The following is a 16,696-nucleotide window of genomic DNA, read 5'->3' on the forward strand; positions in this document are numbered from 1 at the left end:
CATGTGCTCCCTCACGGTGACAAGTGTGTTCTGTTGTTTACTAAAATGTGCCTTTAAATCTAAATTAATTGGTGATGAAGTTCAACACTGGAATGCATGCACATGCAATTCAAATGTTTAAGAAACAAATGGAAGATTCCATATTGCTTGGAGATGCTGGGGATTGAACCCAAGACCTCATACAATCAAAGCATGCACTATAGCACTGAGCTAAATACCTTCATTTAGCTGTTGTTTTTCTCCTGTTTAAATGTTATTTTCTTTATGCTCGTTGTATATGTGATATATACCTTTGACCTTAAACCAACTTCTTTATAATGTTCTTTATTAACATTTACATTTCTTTTTACCTTTGTTAGGGGAAATATGGTGCTATTAAATTATGAATAAATTAAACTTATTTCTCTTTATTTACTCTTGTCTTTATTTAACCAAGGGAAGATGGAATTGCAGTTTATTTATAACACAGTCCAAAGTTGTGGCCCACTAAGCAGGCAGAAGGTCAGAGCACAGTAAATCAGTCCAAACAATCCAGAGAGCAAGACAGGAACGGGAAAACCAGGGTTATATAGGTAGAGAGACACAGGCATAAAGAGGTGATGGGAAACTGAGTCCATGATGTGTGTAGTGTCAGTGGTAAGAATGCCCTCTGCTGGTGTTCAAAGGCACTCGCAGCTGGCAGATGTAACAAGATCAGTGAAATTAAGCAAACATCAAATCATTTGGGAATCTGTACTGGAATGGTGGCAATACTCTTGCCATTGCAATGGGTAGAGGAATATAAACCTGGAAATGTTTTAATTTGTTCTGACTCAGTTTCAGTCTTAAAGAGCTTGAGATCTTTTAAATCTAGCCACCAAGATATTCTTTTTAGTATATTACAAATTCAGGAATTGTTCAAAATGTTATGTCAGTCAGTTTTATATGTTGCCAGCCGTTGTTAAAAACCAAGAAGAACAGTGTGATTTATCTGTAATAAACTCAGGTGATTGGTTTTACAAAAAGAAAAAAATAATCCAATAATGAATATTAAAATGTTTGGACAATAATTGGAGCAAGTGTCTAATCAGATTCCTGTGAATGTGGATGGATTCAAAACTGAATTGATATCCCAATTTTTATTTTTTTAGACAAATGTAAAAAAAAAAAAAGCAATAAATGTAATGAGGTGTTTGGCAGGAGTTGAATCGGGAGCATTTCATCAGTCTCTTAAAAGTATATACTGTGCACTGATAAGAGCAGCCATTTATTATGACAGTATGATGTACTGTTCTGCATCTAAAACAACTTTTAAAGTTTGAGGCAATTCAATCACAGTGAATATGTTGTGGACTAATAAAATAATCTCCAATAACAGCAGTACAAGTATACTGGATTAATATAAAAGGACACTTGGATAGTCATCCAGTTAAGAAAGTTCTGAATGATTGCTGGGAATATGAGTATAAAAAAAGCTACCAAGCTTTGGATGGACTGCCAATGAGGAGGCACAAAATATGGGATTAAGTGACATCAATATTGCATGTGGCAACTTCAGCAATTCCTCCTAGGCTTTATCCTATGCCTGTATTTGATGTTCAGTTATATGAAGAAAAACATAAGGAAAGAAATATGTTAACAAGTATAGCTGTCAGCAGACAGAAGTATACAACACAGGTAATGTAGTAGACATGAGGATGAGGATGAGGATGAGGATGAGGATGAGGATGATAAGTTGAACGGTAGGTATCAATGAGACCAGACAGTGGTCAAGGGAAGTGTGACTGCTTATATCTGGTGTACTGATGAGCTGGTGCAGGTGCAGGTGCGTGCAATTAGTATTCAGGTGAGGCTGAACAAGCCGGTGGAGCTAAAGGGTCTGGTGTGGACGATGGTGTAGCCTCCGTGACAACAGCTGTACAGCAATGCATTGATCAAGCGAATTATAACACAGTACAAATATACACAGAAGACTCAAAAGCTCCTGAATCTGAAAAACAGCAGCAGTTTACATACCCCACTTCAAGGTCAAAATATAAAAAATATTCTCATATCTATTCATATATCTGTTTTTACGTCAGAGATAATTAGCAATATTAGCTCTTCAGTGGATAGAAGAAGTACAACCAATAAGATCAGTAATTTGTACAGACTCCCTTTCAGTTTTAAATAGCTTAAGTGGAATATCAACAGCAAGACAAGATATAATATTTGAAGTGATACAGTTTATTTAGAATAAGACAATCTGGACTAGTAAACTTCCTGTGGGTACTATCACATATGGGTGTGAAAGGAAATGAAGAGGCAGACCATCTGGCTAAACAGGCTTTGAAACATTCAAAAATTGACTGTGTCAATGAGTAAAGCAGAAAAGGTTTAATAGCATATGAAATAAGAGAGAAATGGCAGAAGGGAACAAAGGGTAGACACTTTCATCACATTTAAGAAAAGGTAGGTCTAGAAAGAAGACATTTTGGCGACAGGAAAGAGGACTTTTTTAATCTCAAGAATGCGTATTGGACATTGTTCATTAAATCAGTGTCTGCATAGAATGGGGAAGCATGCAACTGGAAATTGTGACAAATGTGGTCAAGCAGAATCAGTAGAACAAATAGGATAATTATAGAGTGTGATGCATATGAAAGAGCAAGATTTCAACTAATTCAAGCTTAAATATGTTGAAAATAATTTGTCACTTCAGGTTCTGTTGGGAAATGGCCCAAAAACAATCAAGAATATTTCATGAATTATTAATTTTCTTAAAAGAAACAAGACTGATCATTTGTCGTATTGTTTACCAACTTCCCAACCATGCGCTCCTCCACACTCCTATCCAGTAGGTGGCGGGGATGCCCCATCTACCAAACTCCATTAAACACCAGAAGAAGAAGAATATCTTCTTTTTATTATTGAACACCAAGAACAAAAACAAGTAAGATCTAGAAGGAAATGGATTGAAGAAGGTGAAAGAAACAGTAAATACTTTTTTAATCTTGAGAAAAGTAAAAATGCAGAAATGTGCCTAATTAGAAAGTAAAAAATTTATGACATTATTACTGAAGACCTATAGGCATGATTTCTAAATGAATCTATTCATTAGGAGAAGATCAAGATAATTCAATAATTTAAGACATTGCAACAAAAAATTAATCCCCCAAGTTTTTCAAATAATAAATATGGGATTATATTGAATATAGCCTACTTGTTTGATTTTTTAAAACATTTTTAATCCAATACATTTTTAGAATTTGGTTTTTAGAGATTTTAATTCCCAAACTGGAAAATAACTCAAAAGAAACCCTCGTAGGCTATATTACCTTTTATAACACCAATCTCACAATATACTTTGAAACTCTTTCAAACATGAGATTACAAAACAAAAAGCTTATAAAAACAATACTATTTTTAAAGCTTTTCAAATTCATGTAACTGCCCTAATATTATAGGCCTAGCACTTTTTATTCCAATATTTATTTTATTTTTTATTTATTAGTAGTTTTATTTTTAATTTTTACATACATGTTCATTTTATATTTTAGTTGTTATTGTTATTATTTGTTTATGCACTCTGAGCTGTATTACAATGACGTGTATTTGTCTTGTATTTTTTGCACTGTACGTGTCTAATTGAACTAAATAGTTGTCTATGTCAACTTGACAGAAAATACAGGCATTAAGAAGAAGATCATTGCGTCCATTGGAGGATTGGAGCTTTCCAATGTTAAATGTAATTTTTTTTGGATTAGAAGATTTCTTATTAGGAAAATCAGCTGTCATCCCAAAACTTTTTTCAAATGGAAATTAAATGATCCTTCTCTTTCTACTATTAATATATGGACTGGCATTAATAAGTTTCTGTTACCTAACAAGTGGAAAGAGCTTCACTTTAAAATTCTACATAATTACTATCCATGTAACTCTCTTCTTTCTAAGTTTAAGTTAGACATCTATTCACAGTGCACATTCTGTAACTCTAATCTTGAAACAATACCACATTTGTTTTGTTTTTTAATGTGATTATGTAAAGGAGTTTCGGAAAGAAGTAGCCTGGCTTATTTTCTCTGCTTATTACAAACGTTTTCCTTTTGAGATTATGAATGTGCTGTTTTTGATTTGGGACCCCGGGTCAAAGGAGATGGATGACAGATTAAACCTGCTAACTTTATGTGGCGAGTTTCATCTTCATAAATGTAAAGTCACTGATTCTAAGCCCAATTTTAGGCTTTTTTTGTATTGATTTAAAGTTATTCTATGACTCTCTTTGTTTATCAGCTAACAAGAAAGCCGCTAAAACTGCTCTGTTGCTCAAAGAAATTATGGTTTCATTATAAGTAACCTCATGATTTCCTGAAGATGACACTTTTTAAATTATTTCTTCTCATGTTATTTATTTCTATTTATTTGTATTAATTTATTAAATGTTTAGTTTCTATTGATTTAAATGTTTTGTGAATGAGTAATTATTATTATTTTTTTTAAAGTAGACTATCTCTTACTGTTTGTACTTTACTGCCTTTCTTTACCTTGGGTTTCTTATCCTATTTTTTTGTGTGATACATGTATCCCCTGTGTTCTTTGTTGAAAAAAAAAAAGAAAAGAAAAAAAGAAGATCATTGGGGATAACAATCTGTACAGTCCTCCAGTATCCCATGATACCACCTGCTCAGCGGTGACCTCCCAAGTAGGTTCTGTAAAGGAAGTGAGTGTGTGAGTTTGCGCGTTAGCTGAGTGCTGCTGCGTGGATGATGGCTGCGTCGAAGCCCGTAGAGCCTCAGTCCGGGAGTGGGCTCCCCCGCTGGCAGCTGGCACTCCTAGTAGGGACACCGATCGTCCTAGGCGTCGGGGCTGTTTACCTGTGGAACCGAAGTCGCAGCAAGGGAAAGCAAGGGAAAAAGAATGGAGAGAGGAAAACTCCCGAAGGAAGCGCTAGCCCTGTCCAGGGCCAGCACGGAGCGACTAACCCAGAGCTGGAGAACATGGTAATGTCCCCAATTCTAAAGCCTAACAGTTCTTTTTCTCTTATTAGACAACATTTATATATGTGGACCTGTCATTTTGCCTGTATATATTTTCTTGACACCCTAACATTACTGCACTCCCTGTCAAGGACACCCGCTTGACAAACTAGCCCGTCTTAGCGAATGTGCAATAGCCAGCTAGCTTCCAAACGTGAGCTCCTAAACAACATCTGTGATCAAAATCTGTTCAGTCTGGCTACTAGGGTAGTCAAATGCCCTTGGTTTGATAACCCTGATGCAGAATATATATTGATCATACGCCTAAAGGTCGCGGTTTTATATTAAATTCTGGTGGTGTGTGCTGTATACGAGGGCGGGGAGATGGTCAGACTGAGGCAAGCCACATGTGACAGTTTCCTTGATATGATAACTAGTCTTTTATCTGTTACTTTTTATTGCACTTTGTGTTGACAGCGTCGCCTAAAGTTTAACAACATTTAAAACGTCAAAATGTTGTCGAACACGGACCTGTGCATGCTTAGATTATAAGGTATAGTATTCGTTCAGTTACATGGTCAGGGTCGAGCTCTGGAGTCCATCTCTGTTCGCAAGAAGAAAAAAACATAATGGTGTTTGATTTGTGAGTGGACTGTTTGACTCGATTATTTTTTTGTCAAACTAGTGTTTAATCATACTGCATATCAGTGTGATTAAAAATTCTTATCCAGTAATCTCGAATGACTGGAAAGGTCATGGAAAGTCATTAGTCAAAATTGTGGGAACCCTGGGTTACCTCTAATGACACATGCATGAATTACACACAAAAATGTATGCATTTAGCAATATTGAATATGACTGGGCCAGTGGAAATTGCTCAAGTAACAGCTATGGAACATATATGTTATATTTATGTGCATGGTAAGAGTTATATATAATACTACACGAACTGTGATACAGCAGCTGCATTTATAGGGGTCCTATTATGCCATTTTACGAAGTCTAGATTTTATTTTTGGGGTGTACTAGAATAGGTTTTCTTGCCAGATTGTTAAAAAATCACATTATTTTTCTCATATTTTACATTATTGCAGCACCTCTCTTCCCAATCTGTCTCAAATGCTCTGTTTAGTTTCTGTTTCGATAAAGCCCCTCCTTCAGAAATACGAAATGAGCTCTGATTGGTTAGATGGCCCTGTGTGTTGTGATTGGCACCATAGCGTGTTCCGGAAATGCCACACCCCTTTTTGCTAATGTTTGTAGGTTTATTTAAAGGGTTAGTTCACCCAAAAATGAAAATTATGTCATTAATCACTCACCCTCATGTTGTTCCAAGCCCGTAAGACCTCCGTTCATCTTCGGAACACAGTTTACGTAGGCGCACTATTGGCCGACGCTGGTCATGTGTGATGCGTGTGACGTACAACACAGACGCGCTACGCAGTTACACTACGTGAAATAGCTCGCGACCAGAGAGAAGGAAATGAATAGTGGAATAAAGTCGTTATTTTTGTTTACTTTTTGCGCACAAAAAGTATTCTCGTCGCTTGATAAACTTAAGATCGAGCCACTGATGTCACATGGACTACTTTGATGATGTCTGTATTGCCTTTCTGGACGTGAACAGTATGCCGTCCATTGACTTTCAATGGAGGAACAGAAAGCTCTCGGACTAAATCTAAAATATCTTAAACTGTGTTCCGAAGATGAACGGAGGTCTTACGGGCTTGGAACAACATGAGGGTGAGTCATTAATGACATAATTTTCATTTTTGGGTGAACTAACCCTTTAAATGAGTGACATTGTGACTTAACAAGATCTGGAAGAAGTTGTCCCAACTAGCCGTTTGTTGTAGTTCTTAAAGTCTTTTCTGTAAAAAAGAGAAGATCTCCCTTTGGAGTGGACTTTGAACTACTTTGTAACCTTGTGCAGATCTTTTCTCTCAAACTGCAGCATTACACACTAACCAAAGTTGAAAAAACATAATAGGACCCATTTAATCTATTACAGGCTTGCTCTGACAAACAAGATCAAGTAAGTAGAGCATGTGCCTCCACCTTCCATCCCTCATCCCTATAAATGTAGCAAAATTAACTGGGTATCATAATACATGAAATTCAGAGACCTCTATTTATTATACTCTCAGATTAATAGATGCAGGGCTTTTTCAGTATATGTTAGTTCATTTTTCTATAGTTTAAGGACGTTTTGGCTGGACGCTTTGCTGTTAGAATGTTTAGGAACTTGTGAAAACTTAGAGCTATTTAAATATAATATTATATAATAATAAATATTTAATAGTTGCTTTACGTAAAAAAATATTCAACCCACAGCACATACTATCATGTTGTTCTTCCATCAACATATACTTTGCAATCTGGGAATGCATGTAGGCTACTCATTTTGTACTATTTATGATATAATTAAGACTTCATTCTGAATAGGAAGCTCACCTCTCTGTTTGTAAGATCTGGGGATTAGACAGACAGACAGACAGACAGACATGGAGTGGGGGATTTGTCCAGGGCTAGACAGGGGGAGGAGTCTTATCCAGAGATTTGGATTTTTATGCAATTTTTGGAGGGTTATATGTAGACATGTGATATGTGGAGGGTTAAGGTGAAATGGTTGTAAGGTTTCATTTTCATTTAGGCCTATATAGGAACTACAGGAACATCAACATGGAAAAAAAGAGTTAGTGCTTTCATTTGTAGATTAGGAAAAGACATGATTTAGATGCACACAGAATTACCATGTAAAGCTGACTGTTGCAATACCTGCTAATCTCAGTGGCGTCTTTATCATTGACTGAGCTTATGACACAGAACTTGGCAAACACAATTAAGTTAATTTTTATATGTTGGTCTGTTTGCTGATGTCATCATGTCAGATTTGAGAACTTCTTGTATGTAGCATGCCTTCTGAAAAATTGAATTGCATCTTTTTGTTTAACCAGCATATACAATTTTCATATTTTCTAATGCCAGTGGCATACATTTGTGTTGGAAGTTACTATGTATGTCAATTGAAAAGTGCTCTTAATTAATTTCGGTTCTGGATTAAATGAAAAAGCTTTTTCACAATGTATTTCACTACCACTAGAGCAGATCAATATAGATCATGCAACTTTGTTCTTATCATATGTTCTATTCATCATGCAATCTTAATAGTTTTATTTAAAATAATTGTCTGCCCATCCAGAGTCCCCTTGACAGAGCACAGTCTGCCAAGAATAAGGGCAACAAATATTTCAAGGCTGGCAAATATGAGCAGGCCATCCAATGCTACACAGAAGCCATCAGCCTATGTCCCAAAGAACAGAAATCAGATCTGTCCACCTTCTACCAGAATAGAGCTGCAGCCTTCGAGCAACAGGTTTGTCTGTCAGATCATCATTTGTAGCATCATCACAAAGTGTTACATTTCTGAACGATTGCTTTTTGTTCGTTTTTGTGTTTCAGATGAAATGGACAGAAGTGATACAGGATTGCTCTCAGGCAGTCGAGCTGAATCCTTGCTATGTAAAAGCCCTTTTTAGGCGTGCCAAAGCACTGGAAAAACTGGATAATAAGAGGGAATGCCTAGAAGGTTAGCGTTATTTCTGGTTTGATTTTAATTGTGTTTCTGTTGTGTTTGTTTTGAATTTTGCTAGAATTTTTGCTTTGGGTGGAAGATTTTAATTTTAAAGGTAGGGTATGGGATTTGCAAAACGGCCGGCAGATTTTGAAAATACACAACTCAAATGGTCCTACCTTCTTTCCTCCAACGCTGGCCCTGACTCCACCCATTACTCTCTCTCTGTCTCTCGCGGTCACGCACGCGAGGGGTATGGGGGGAGGGGGGTATGGTACGACCGTTTGATTGACGAACTTACTGTCCAATGATTCTAGGTGGTCTTGGCAATGATTGGCTGGAGTTTTTCGAGTCCTGCCCGTTCCACAGATGATTAAATTGCTTAATTTTCATTTCAGTGCTGCTAACTCAGTGGCTGTAAGTGGGTTAGGAATAGGATTTCAAGTGATTTTGAAAAAATGGACAAAAAAGAGAATCACATACCCCACCTTTAAAGTCATATATTTTATATTTTTAGGTTGTTTTTAAGCACCTTATGTTTCTAAACAACCTGTTCTCACAATCACTGATATTGGCCATTAAATCAAGTTGTCATTAATTACATCAATTGTTTTAATCCAAAATGAACTTCCTTCCATTTACATGCACCTTCATAATGCGATTATAATAGCAGTTTGGCAATATGCGATTAGAACGCAATGCTTCGATCAAACTAATGCGATTAAGTCTGTAATTGTAGTAACTATATTCACATTAAATTGTGTGGCTGGTAACATGCATACTGTATGCCTGTATGAGTGTGGTATAACCATACTTATTTGCGAATAATCAGAAAAATAGAAATTGCAGTGAAGAGTTCTGCTCCTGTCATGTAAACGTCTTACTGCGATTAAGACCTTACTCTGATGTTTTTAGAAATAATCACATTATTGGTGCACATGTCAACGTAGTCATTGACTACATTCTATTCTCTGGCATAACATGTGTTTCAGTCACAAATATGTTTCTACTTTTTGTAGATGTGACAGCAGTATGTATTCTGGAGGTTTTCCAGAACCAGCAGAGTATGCTACTCGCAGACAAGGTGCTGAAACAGCTGGGAAAAGAAAAGGCCAAAGAGAAATACAAGGTGGGAATGTGATGGAAAGATACAGATCTCAGACTTAAATGTAAACTGTAATACATATTTATAGAATTTCCCTTATTTTTATTTATTTTTTTGTTCTGTCATGTTTGCTTTTCTCAGAACCGGGAGCCTCTTATGCCATCTCCTCAGTTTATCAAGTCCTACTTCAGCTCCTTTACTGATGACATCATTTCACAGCCCCTACAGAAAGGCGAAAAGAAGGATGAGGATAAAGACAAAGAGGGTGAGGCTTCAGAGGTCACAGGAAGGTGAGAGCTGAGGGTGTTATATTTTGCCAATACACACTGAGATTTGTACATTCACTGTTTGTGCTTTTGTTGACAGTGTTTTAGGGCTGCACGATTAATCGAAAAAAAATCACGATCTCGATTCAAACATGAATGCAATCTCATTTCTTAATGATGGCGATTCACTTCCGTGTATTTCCCTGCATTCAGATCATGCTGCATTCACGCGTTATTGGTCACACTCACACAATAACAAAATATAACATACCTGGCTCTTTGACAAAAATCATGTGGCTCGCATGGTCCAACAAACGATAAAAAAATTAAGACACATCAACAGAGATCGGCTCTCTCTACAGAAAAAGCAGCCAATTACAATTCCCTTGTTGTACTACCGAAGTTAATGAAAAGTGTATGATAATAATAATAATATTCAAGTTGTACCGGCAAAAGTGCGTGTTCAGTGCTGTTCGCGAGAGTTACGAGTCACCACAGCAATCAACTAACCGCTTACGCTTCTGTGGTAAATTGTAGCCTAACAGCGCCTGCACTGGGAGTCAAGCCAATAGAACAGCAGCAAAAATGTAAAAGTAGGCTATATAAACTTTAATATGTCCTTTTATTAAAAGGGTGCTTTGCTGTGCTTTTACTTTCACTTTTGCTGCAGAGACAATTTTATGTCCTATAAATGTGTCGTAGCCTATTTTTGATAATCTGCGCAGACTTCAGTTGATGATTCTGTTTAAAGTTACTAATAACAAATCATGAATGAAAGAGAAAGAAAAGAGCAGAATGTGCTTTATATTGAAATGAAATATTAAAAGCGCGATAAGTCGCGGAAGAGAACTGAATTATACTGACAAGATGCTGTGCGCGCGCTCCGAGCGCAACACGGACAAGCAGTCTTTGTCTCCGGTTGCGCGCCTAACCGGCCAAACAAACAGAGAGATATTTCAAAATGCCAAGTCGAGTATTCCCGTAAACACAGTAGATGTAAGTACTATGTACATTACTCTGCAATTGGAGCAAAAAGCACAGGTTCTATTTAGTTATTTTTATTATTGTATGTGTTAATGTTCTCTTATGTTCAACAACATAAAGCTTATTATACTGAATGTCCTTTGTTTTTTGTTGTTGTTGTTTTTGTACTTGATTGCAATAAATTTTGGTTGAAAAAATGAGAATCGTGATCTCAATTCCCATGGAGAAAAATCGTGATTCATATTTTAGCAAGAATCGTGCAGCCTTACAGTGTTTCCTTTTGTTGCTTTTAAACCCTAAATGTTTAGAGTGTCTTATTGTTACATTATTATTATACAGTCACAACTAAGTATAAGTCACTGTCATTCACTTTACTCAGTATAAACTTTCTATTTCTATAATAAAAAAAATTAAAAAAAAATGCTGCTGTACTGCTGATGTATAATAGTTTTTTTTTTTAGTTGTTCCACATTTGAATCAAAATCATTTCCTAAATTAAAAAAGAAATGTTTCCTCAGCTCAGGCTACCTAAAGGCTAAGCAGTATATGGAGGAGGAGAACTACGATAAGATCATCAGTGAGTGCACAAAGGAGATTGAGTCTGGAGGCAGGTACACAGCTGAAGCTCTTCTGCTGAGAGCCACCTTCTACCTGCTGATTGGCAACGCTACAGCTGCACAGCCTGACCTGGACCGTGTCATTAACATGGAGAACGCCAGTGTCAAGGTAACAGATTATAGCAAGGATGTGATTTTTCTGTATGACTCACAAATTGTGTAAATCTGTGAAAAACAGACTCCCGTCCGCAAAAAAGTATAAATAGATTTTTGAAATTTTCATGAAATACTTTCAAGTTAGCCTACATGTCGCCACAACCTACACATCAGCATAAATGCTCCTGATAAATGATTTGTTTTTAAAGCATTAACATTCACAAACCACTGTTAATTTAACATAAAAGCAAGCAGGCTACTGCGTGCATGGTTTGGCATGACAGAATGCGCTTAAAGTGCGCTCCCTTAATAATTTCTAAAAAGCTGACATCTCAGTTCATTGCGATCTCACAAATCTCTGTTATTATCAATGAAGCTGACAGCATGCTGAATTCAGTGCTGAACATAAAGTCAAGAAATCAACACGTATGTCTGTGATTGTCTACATTGTTCAATGCTGCAAATATGTTATAAATAGAAACTCTGGCCTGTAAATCGTTTCCATTTTGTTTTAGTTGTTCTTGTTGCTTTTGTAAAACGGATGAATAACAATTTATTAGTTTTTAGAGGTTTTAATTATAGATATTTCTATTTTGCCGGGGTCCCGCAAATCGTTTTATTCTCCCGCAACCCTCACACACACGAGTATCTTAACGCGCCCTGTTAACGACTCTGTTATGTTGGGTCCCGTGGTAGTCCCATGGGAGTGCAGGTCTATGCTTCTAACAGCGCTGCACGAGCTTGCAGCGCCATCTGCTGGACACTATTAGCATGTTAGCTAGGGTTCAAAGCCCAAATACGAGTTAAAGTTGGCTTTGAAACTGTTATTTGCCAGTTGCTCAAAGTTTTTGAGTCGAAACGAAAGTAAAGCGGCAACCCCCCACGGACGACTGCCGTACAAACTTAATCAAAACAACGTAAAGATCAGGCCTGGTCCTCTCTCGTCCTTCACTGTCTTCACTCCTCCTTTTATCATTCAGGAGCTCCTCCGCGGGGCGCAGGTGACGCTCATTATCACTTGCGCCACCAGCCTCGCTCTGTTCCCACAGCTCTCGCCCTGCTTGTCTCTCTTCTTGATCCTATTAGTGTTAATGCATCTTTGTGATGTGTTTCAGTTGCGTGCTAATGCGCTCATTAAACGTGGAAGCATGTACATGCAGCAGCAGCAGCCCCAGCACTCCACGCAGGATTTCAACATGGCTGCAGAAATTGACCCCCGTAATGCTGATGTCTACCATCACAGGGGACAGGTATGACAACGTCACATACATGTTGGAATTTTCACCTAAAGTGCTGTTCTAGTGGTAGCCAGCGTTAGAACTTTAAACTTGATTCTGGTCCCAACTGGGAACCAGTGGAGCGAGATGAGGGGTGTGACGTGGGTTCTCTTAGGCTTAAATGGAATTTCATTGACTTAAGTTCTTGTGTACAATTTTCTTTTCTTTTTTCTGCAACATTCCCTTACAACTGTGTTAGGAACAACAATTAGCAACATTCCCCAACAATTAACAGCAACAAACTTTATGTATGGATAACCAATTTGGGAATATTTTCACTTCTCAGTTGAAGATTCTGCTGGACCAGGTGGAGGAGGCTGTGGGAGATTTTGATGAGTGTATAAAACTTCGACCAGACTCTGCACTCGCCCAGGCCCAGAAGTGCTTTGCATTGGTAAGTACCAGAAGTGGGTACTGTTTACACATTAAATCCTGTGCTCTGGCACTGTTTGTGGTGACATTTGAATGCGATGATGAATGGTATCATGATAAATGACTTTATGGGTGTTGTGTACTGCTGTTGACTTTCAACCAGAACAATCTAATATGAGAAATTTTTTATTTTACTGTAAAAGTGGTATAAACTTAATTGCCTTTTTTTTGTCTCGTAGTACCGACAGGCATACACTGGAAACAACCCATCCCAGGTTCAGAAAGCCATGGATGGCTTTGAGGATGTCATTAGGAGGTTTCCAAAGTGTGCTGAGGGCTATGCTTTGTATGCACAGGTACTTTTCATCTTGATGGCATAAAACCATAAAATTGTATTTGATCAGAGTTTACTTCATATCTTTAACTATAATGTTTTGTCTTTTTTTTTTACTTTTGTGATAGGCACTAACTGACCAGCAACAGTTTGGTAAGGCTGACGAAATGTATGATAAATGTATTGAACTAGAACCTGACAACGCCACGACATATGTCCACAAAGGGTTAGTTTTATCCTTTTTTTGTATTTAAAGACTGTTAATCTAAGTTTAACAAAGAAAATACTTATCAGTTGTGTTTCTGTTTACAGTCTGTTGCAGCTTCAATGGAAACAAGATTTGGAAATGGGTCTTGAACTCATTAGCAAAGCCATTGAAATTGACAATAAATGCGACTTTGCTTATGAAACTATGGGAACCATTGAAGTCCAAAGGTTTGTGATGCCCAAATTGTTACATTGCCCCCCTAATTTGTGGGTCATTGATTATATTGAAAAGTTTGTGTAAAAGTTGATGTGACTATACAGCCTTATTACAGGGTTGTAACCTTGTAATAAATAAGGTTATGACACCAGATTTTTCAGATACCTGAGGAATTTTACAATTCTCGATTCTACTTTCAGTCCTTCTTGTTATAGTCCCTTTAAAAATATTAAATTTTTTTTTCCCACAGAGGCAATCTGGACAAGGCTATAGACATGTTCAACAAGGCCATCAACCTGGCCAAGTCAGAGATGGAGATGGCCCATCTTTACTCCCTCTGTGATGCTGCTTATGCCCAGACGGAGGTGGCCAAGAAGTACGGGCTCAAGCCTCCCACGTTATAACTCTTGCTTCCTTTCTCCACTCTCTACTGCCGGGCCAGAGTACACATCTCATAAGTTTGATTTTTTTTTTTTTTTTTTTTTTTTTTTACTTCATCATAAAGATGATCATTGTCAATGAAAAGAAAGACCGAACATGTTCTGCTGTCACGTGTTTACACCAATTTTGAGGACTGGAAGGTGGAGGAGCAGCAAAAGGAAACGAGAATGCAAAAACAAGCTCGTGAAAAAGACTGATGGCTGCTCTGTTAAAGATAAAATGATCACTGGCATAGTTCAAATCCTCCCTCATTGAGTATGGCTATATTATTACTTAAAAACAGCACTCATTTGTTCATGTTCAGCCTCCCCTGCCAATTAGTAATTTTTTCTTTTTTTTTCTCTCCAAAACACCAGATTCACTACGTTAAATCAGTGTATAACATCAGCAGGACTGCGTTATGTATTCATGGTTTGATACTGTAATGTGCGTAAGCTTTGTCCTTTCACTGTCACATCCTAGCAATCTTATTTGCGTTCTTTGTTGTATGGGAAATGCAGGATTAAAATTTTAGTTGAGATGTGTTTGTTTTAAATCTGTATGTTCTGATGCGTCACTGCTGTGATTACACTGTGTTTGCAAGATGGGGAGTATATCAAGGAAAAGTTTGAAATTTGGCCATACAGTTATTCATTTTTGTGTTTTTTATCTTGAATTTTTGAATTTTTTTTTTAACATATATATTTTCTGTGCAGCAATGAGATTTCTCTTTAAAGTACATCCTAAAGATAATATTATTCTGACACAAAAATAGAGGCAAATTACACATTATTTAATGTATAAGATAATATAGCTAAAGTAATTTAAAACCCTCTTAGCCCTGTATAAGAAGTTTGCTCTGAAATCACTTTTCCAATCTTATTAAACTGAGGCACTAAAATGTTAAATGTTTAAAACAAAGCTGTGAGAAATGTAATGTTGCATTTTTTGGCAAAAACAAGAATGAACCTAGATACATTATGAAGCGCCAAAATTACATTCCTCTCATTTTATCTTTAAAACTGCACATATCTGATTTCATTTGTTTAATTCCACTGTGAAATAAAAATGTCATTGAGAGGTATTTTTGAAGAATGGCTCATTCTTGAAAAATATCAATGAAAAAACAAACACCTTACATTTAGCAACTAAGTTCCCCCTCCCTAGTCTTTTGCTTAAATTTTGCATTGATTTGTAAAAATCTTGGAATATTTAGGTACTTTTAAAGTATGGCATGCCCTTAAATACATGTAGTATATTTGTGTCTGCGGAGGAGAATTTTATAGAATAACTAGTTGTAAATGTTATATATATATATATATATATATATATAAATGAAACATTCACAGTTTAACCATTATTAATAAAAGGCAGTAAAAAGTGAAATATTGCAACCATGATTTCTTCACTTATCTGCATTCATTCAGCCATCTTCTGCTTGAAGATGATTTCAATATCAAAACAACAAAATGGCATTGCTGTCTTTATAGGGCTTGTCCTATGCTATTAGGGGGGGAAAAGGATTTGATAAATTGCCTATGCATGTACACATTAAGCATTGCCTAATATGTAAATGTTTACATGTTTGCCTATTTTCCTTTTCTCCAGCCTGATCGATTATTAATGGTTACTGATTATTAATTGGTACCAATATTGGTAGAACGTCATTCCAGTCATTCTGCTGCATGTTTGAAGATCTCAAAACGATTGTTTTAAAATAAACTAATGCAAGCTAATTGGCACAACCTAAAGGTTTAAAATGAATTTGTTGTGCTGAATCTGTTGAAAGTTGCTGTGCAAAAAAAGATGCCTCAAGTAAAAAATAAAAAATACATAAAGAGAGGGAGGAGGGAGGGTTGGGGTAAATGTGATGTCGGTAAAGTTTACTTGTGTAATATTAATGTATGATACCCTAAAATAAAGAATCAAGTTGTCCACAATTATGCATAAAGCCAGCTTGCTTTCGTTTTTCGATGCAGATATACATTTATTTATTTATTAATTTAGGAGATGCTTTTATCCAAATTGAATTTGTTTTTTTAGATTAGTTATTTGTAACTATTTTGATTTAATGCTTGTTACATTTGCATAATAATTAAATGCACATTCCCAGATGAAAATAAGCTGTTTTGGCTTAAACTGATCATAATTATACACAACATTTTTTATATAATATAAATATGTATGTATGTATATAAAAAAAGCACAAACATATTGTGTTTAAAAGGTTTAAAGACTGATAACCTCTTATCTAACTGCTAGTTGGTCAAACTTTCAAGTCTTGTCTTTACTT

At 36.4% G+C, this 16,696-nt stretch overlaps 1 protein-coding gene across 1 annotated transcript; it reads left to right on the forward strand.

Annotated features, from left to right (window-relative positions):
- Positions 1-4,669: 4,669 nt before the first annotated feature.
- On the forward strand, positions 4,670-15,454 carry tomm70a (translocase of outer mitochondrial membrane 70 homolog A). Its single transcript, XM_084128439.1, has 12 exons — positions 4,670-4,958; positions 8,137-8,310; positions 8,397-8,523; positions 9,528-9,637; positions 9,755-9,903; positions 11,382-11,589; positions 12,692-12,826; positions 13,140-13,247; positions 13,465-13,581; positions 13,688-13,785; positions 13,872-13,994; positions 14,234-15,454. The coding sequence occupies exons 1-12, from the start codon at positions 4,722-4,724 to the stop codon at positions 14,385-14,387; spliced, it is 1,740 nt and encodes a 579-aa protein (XP_083984565.1). The 5' UTR covers positions 4,670-4,721; the 3' UTR covers positions 14,388-15,454.
- Positions 15,455-16,696: the final 1,242 nt, after the last annotated feature.

Source organism: Abramis brama, assembly GCF_963993115.1.
Source record: "Abramis brama genome assembly, chromosome: 11".
In the NCBI taxonomy this organism is placed as follows: Eukaryota; Metazoa; Chordata; class Actinopteri; order Cypriniformes; family Leuciscidae; genus Abramis; species Abramis brama.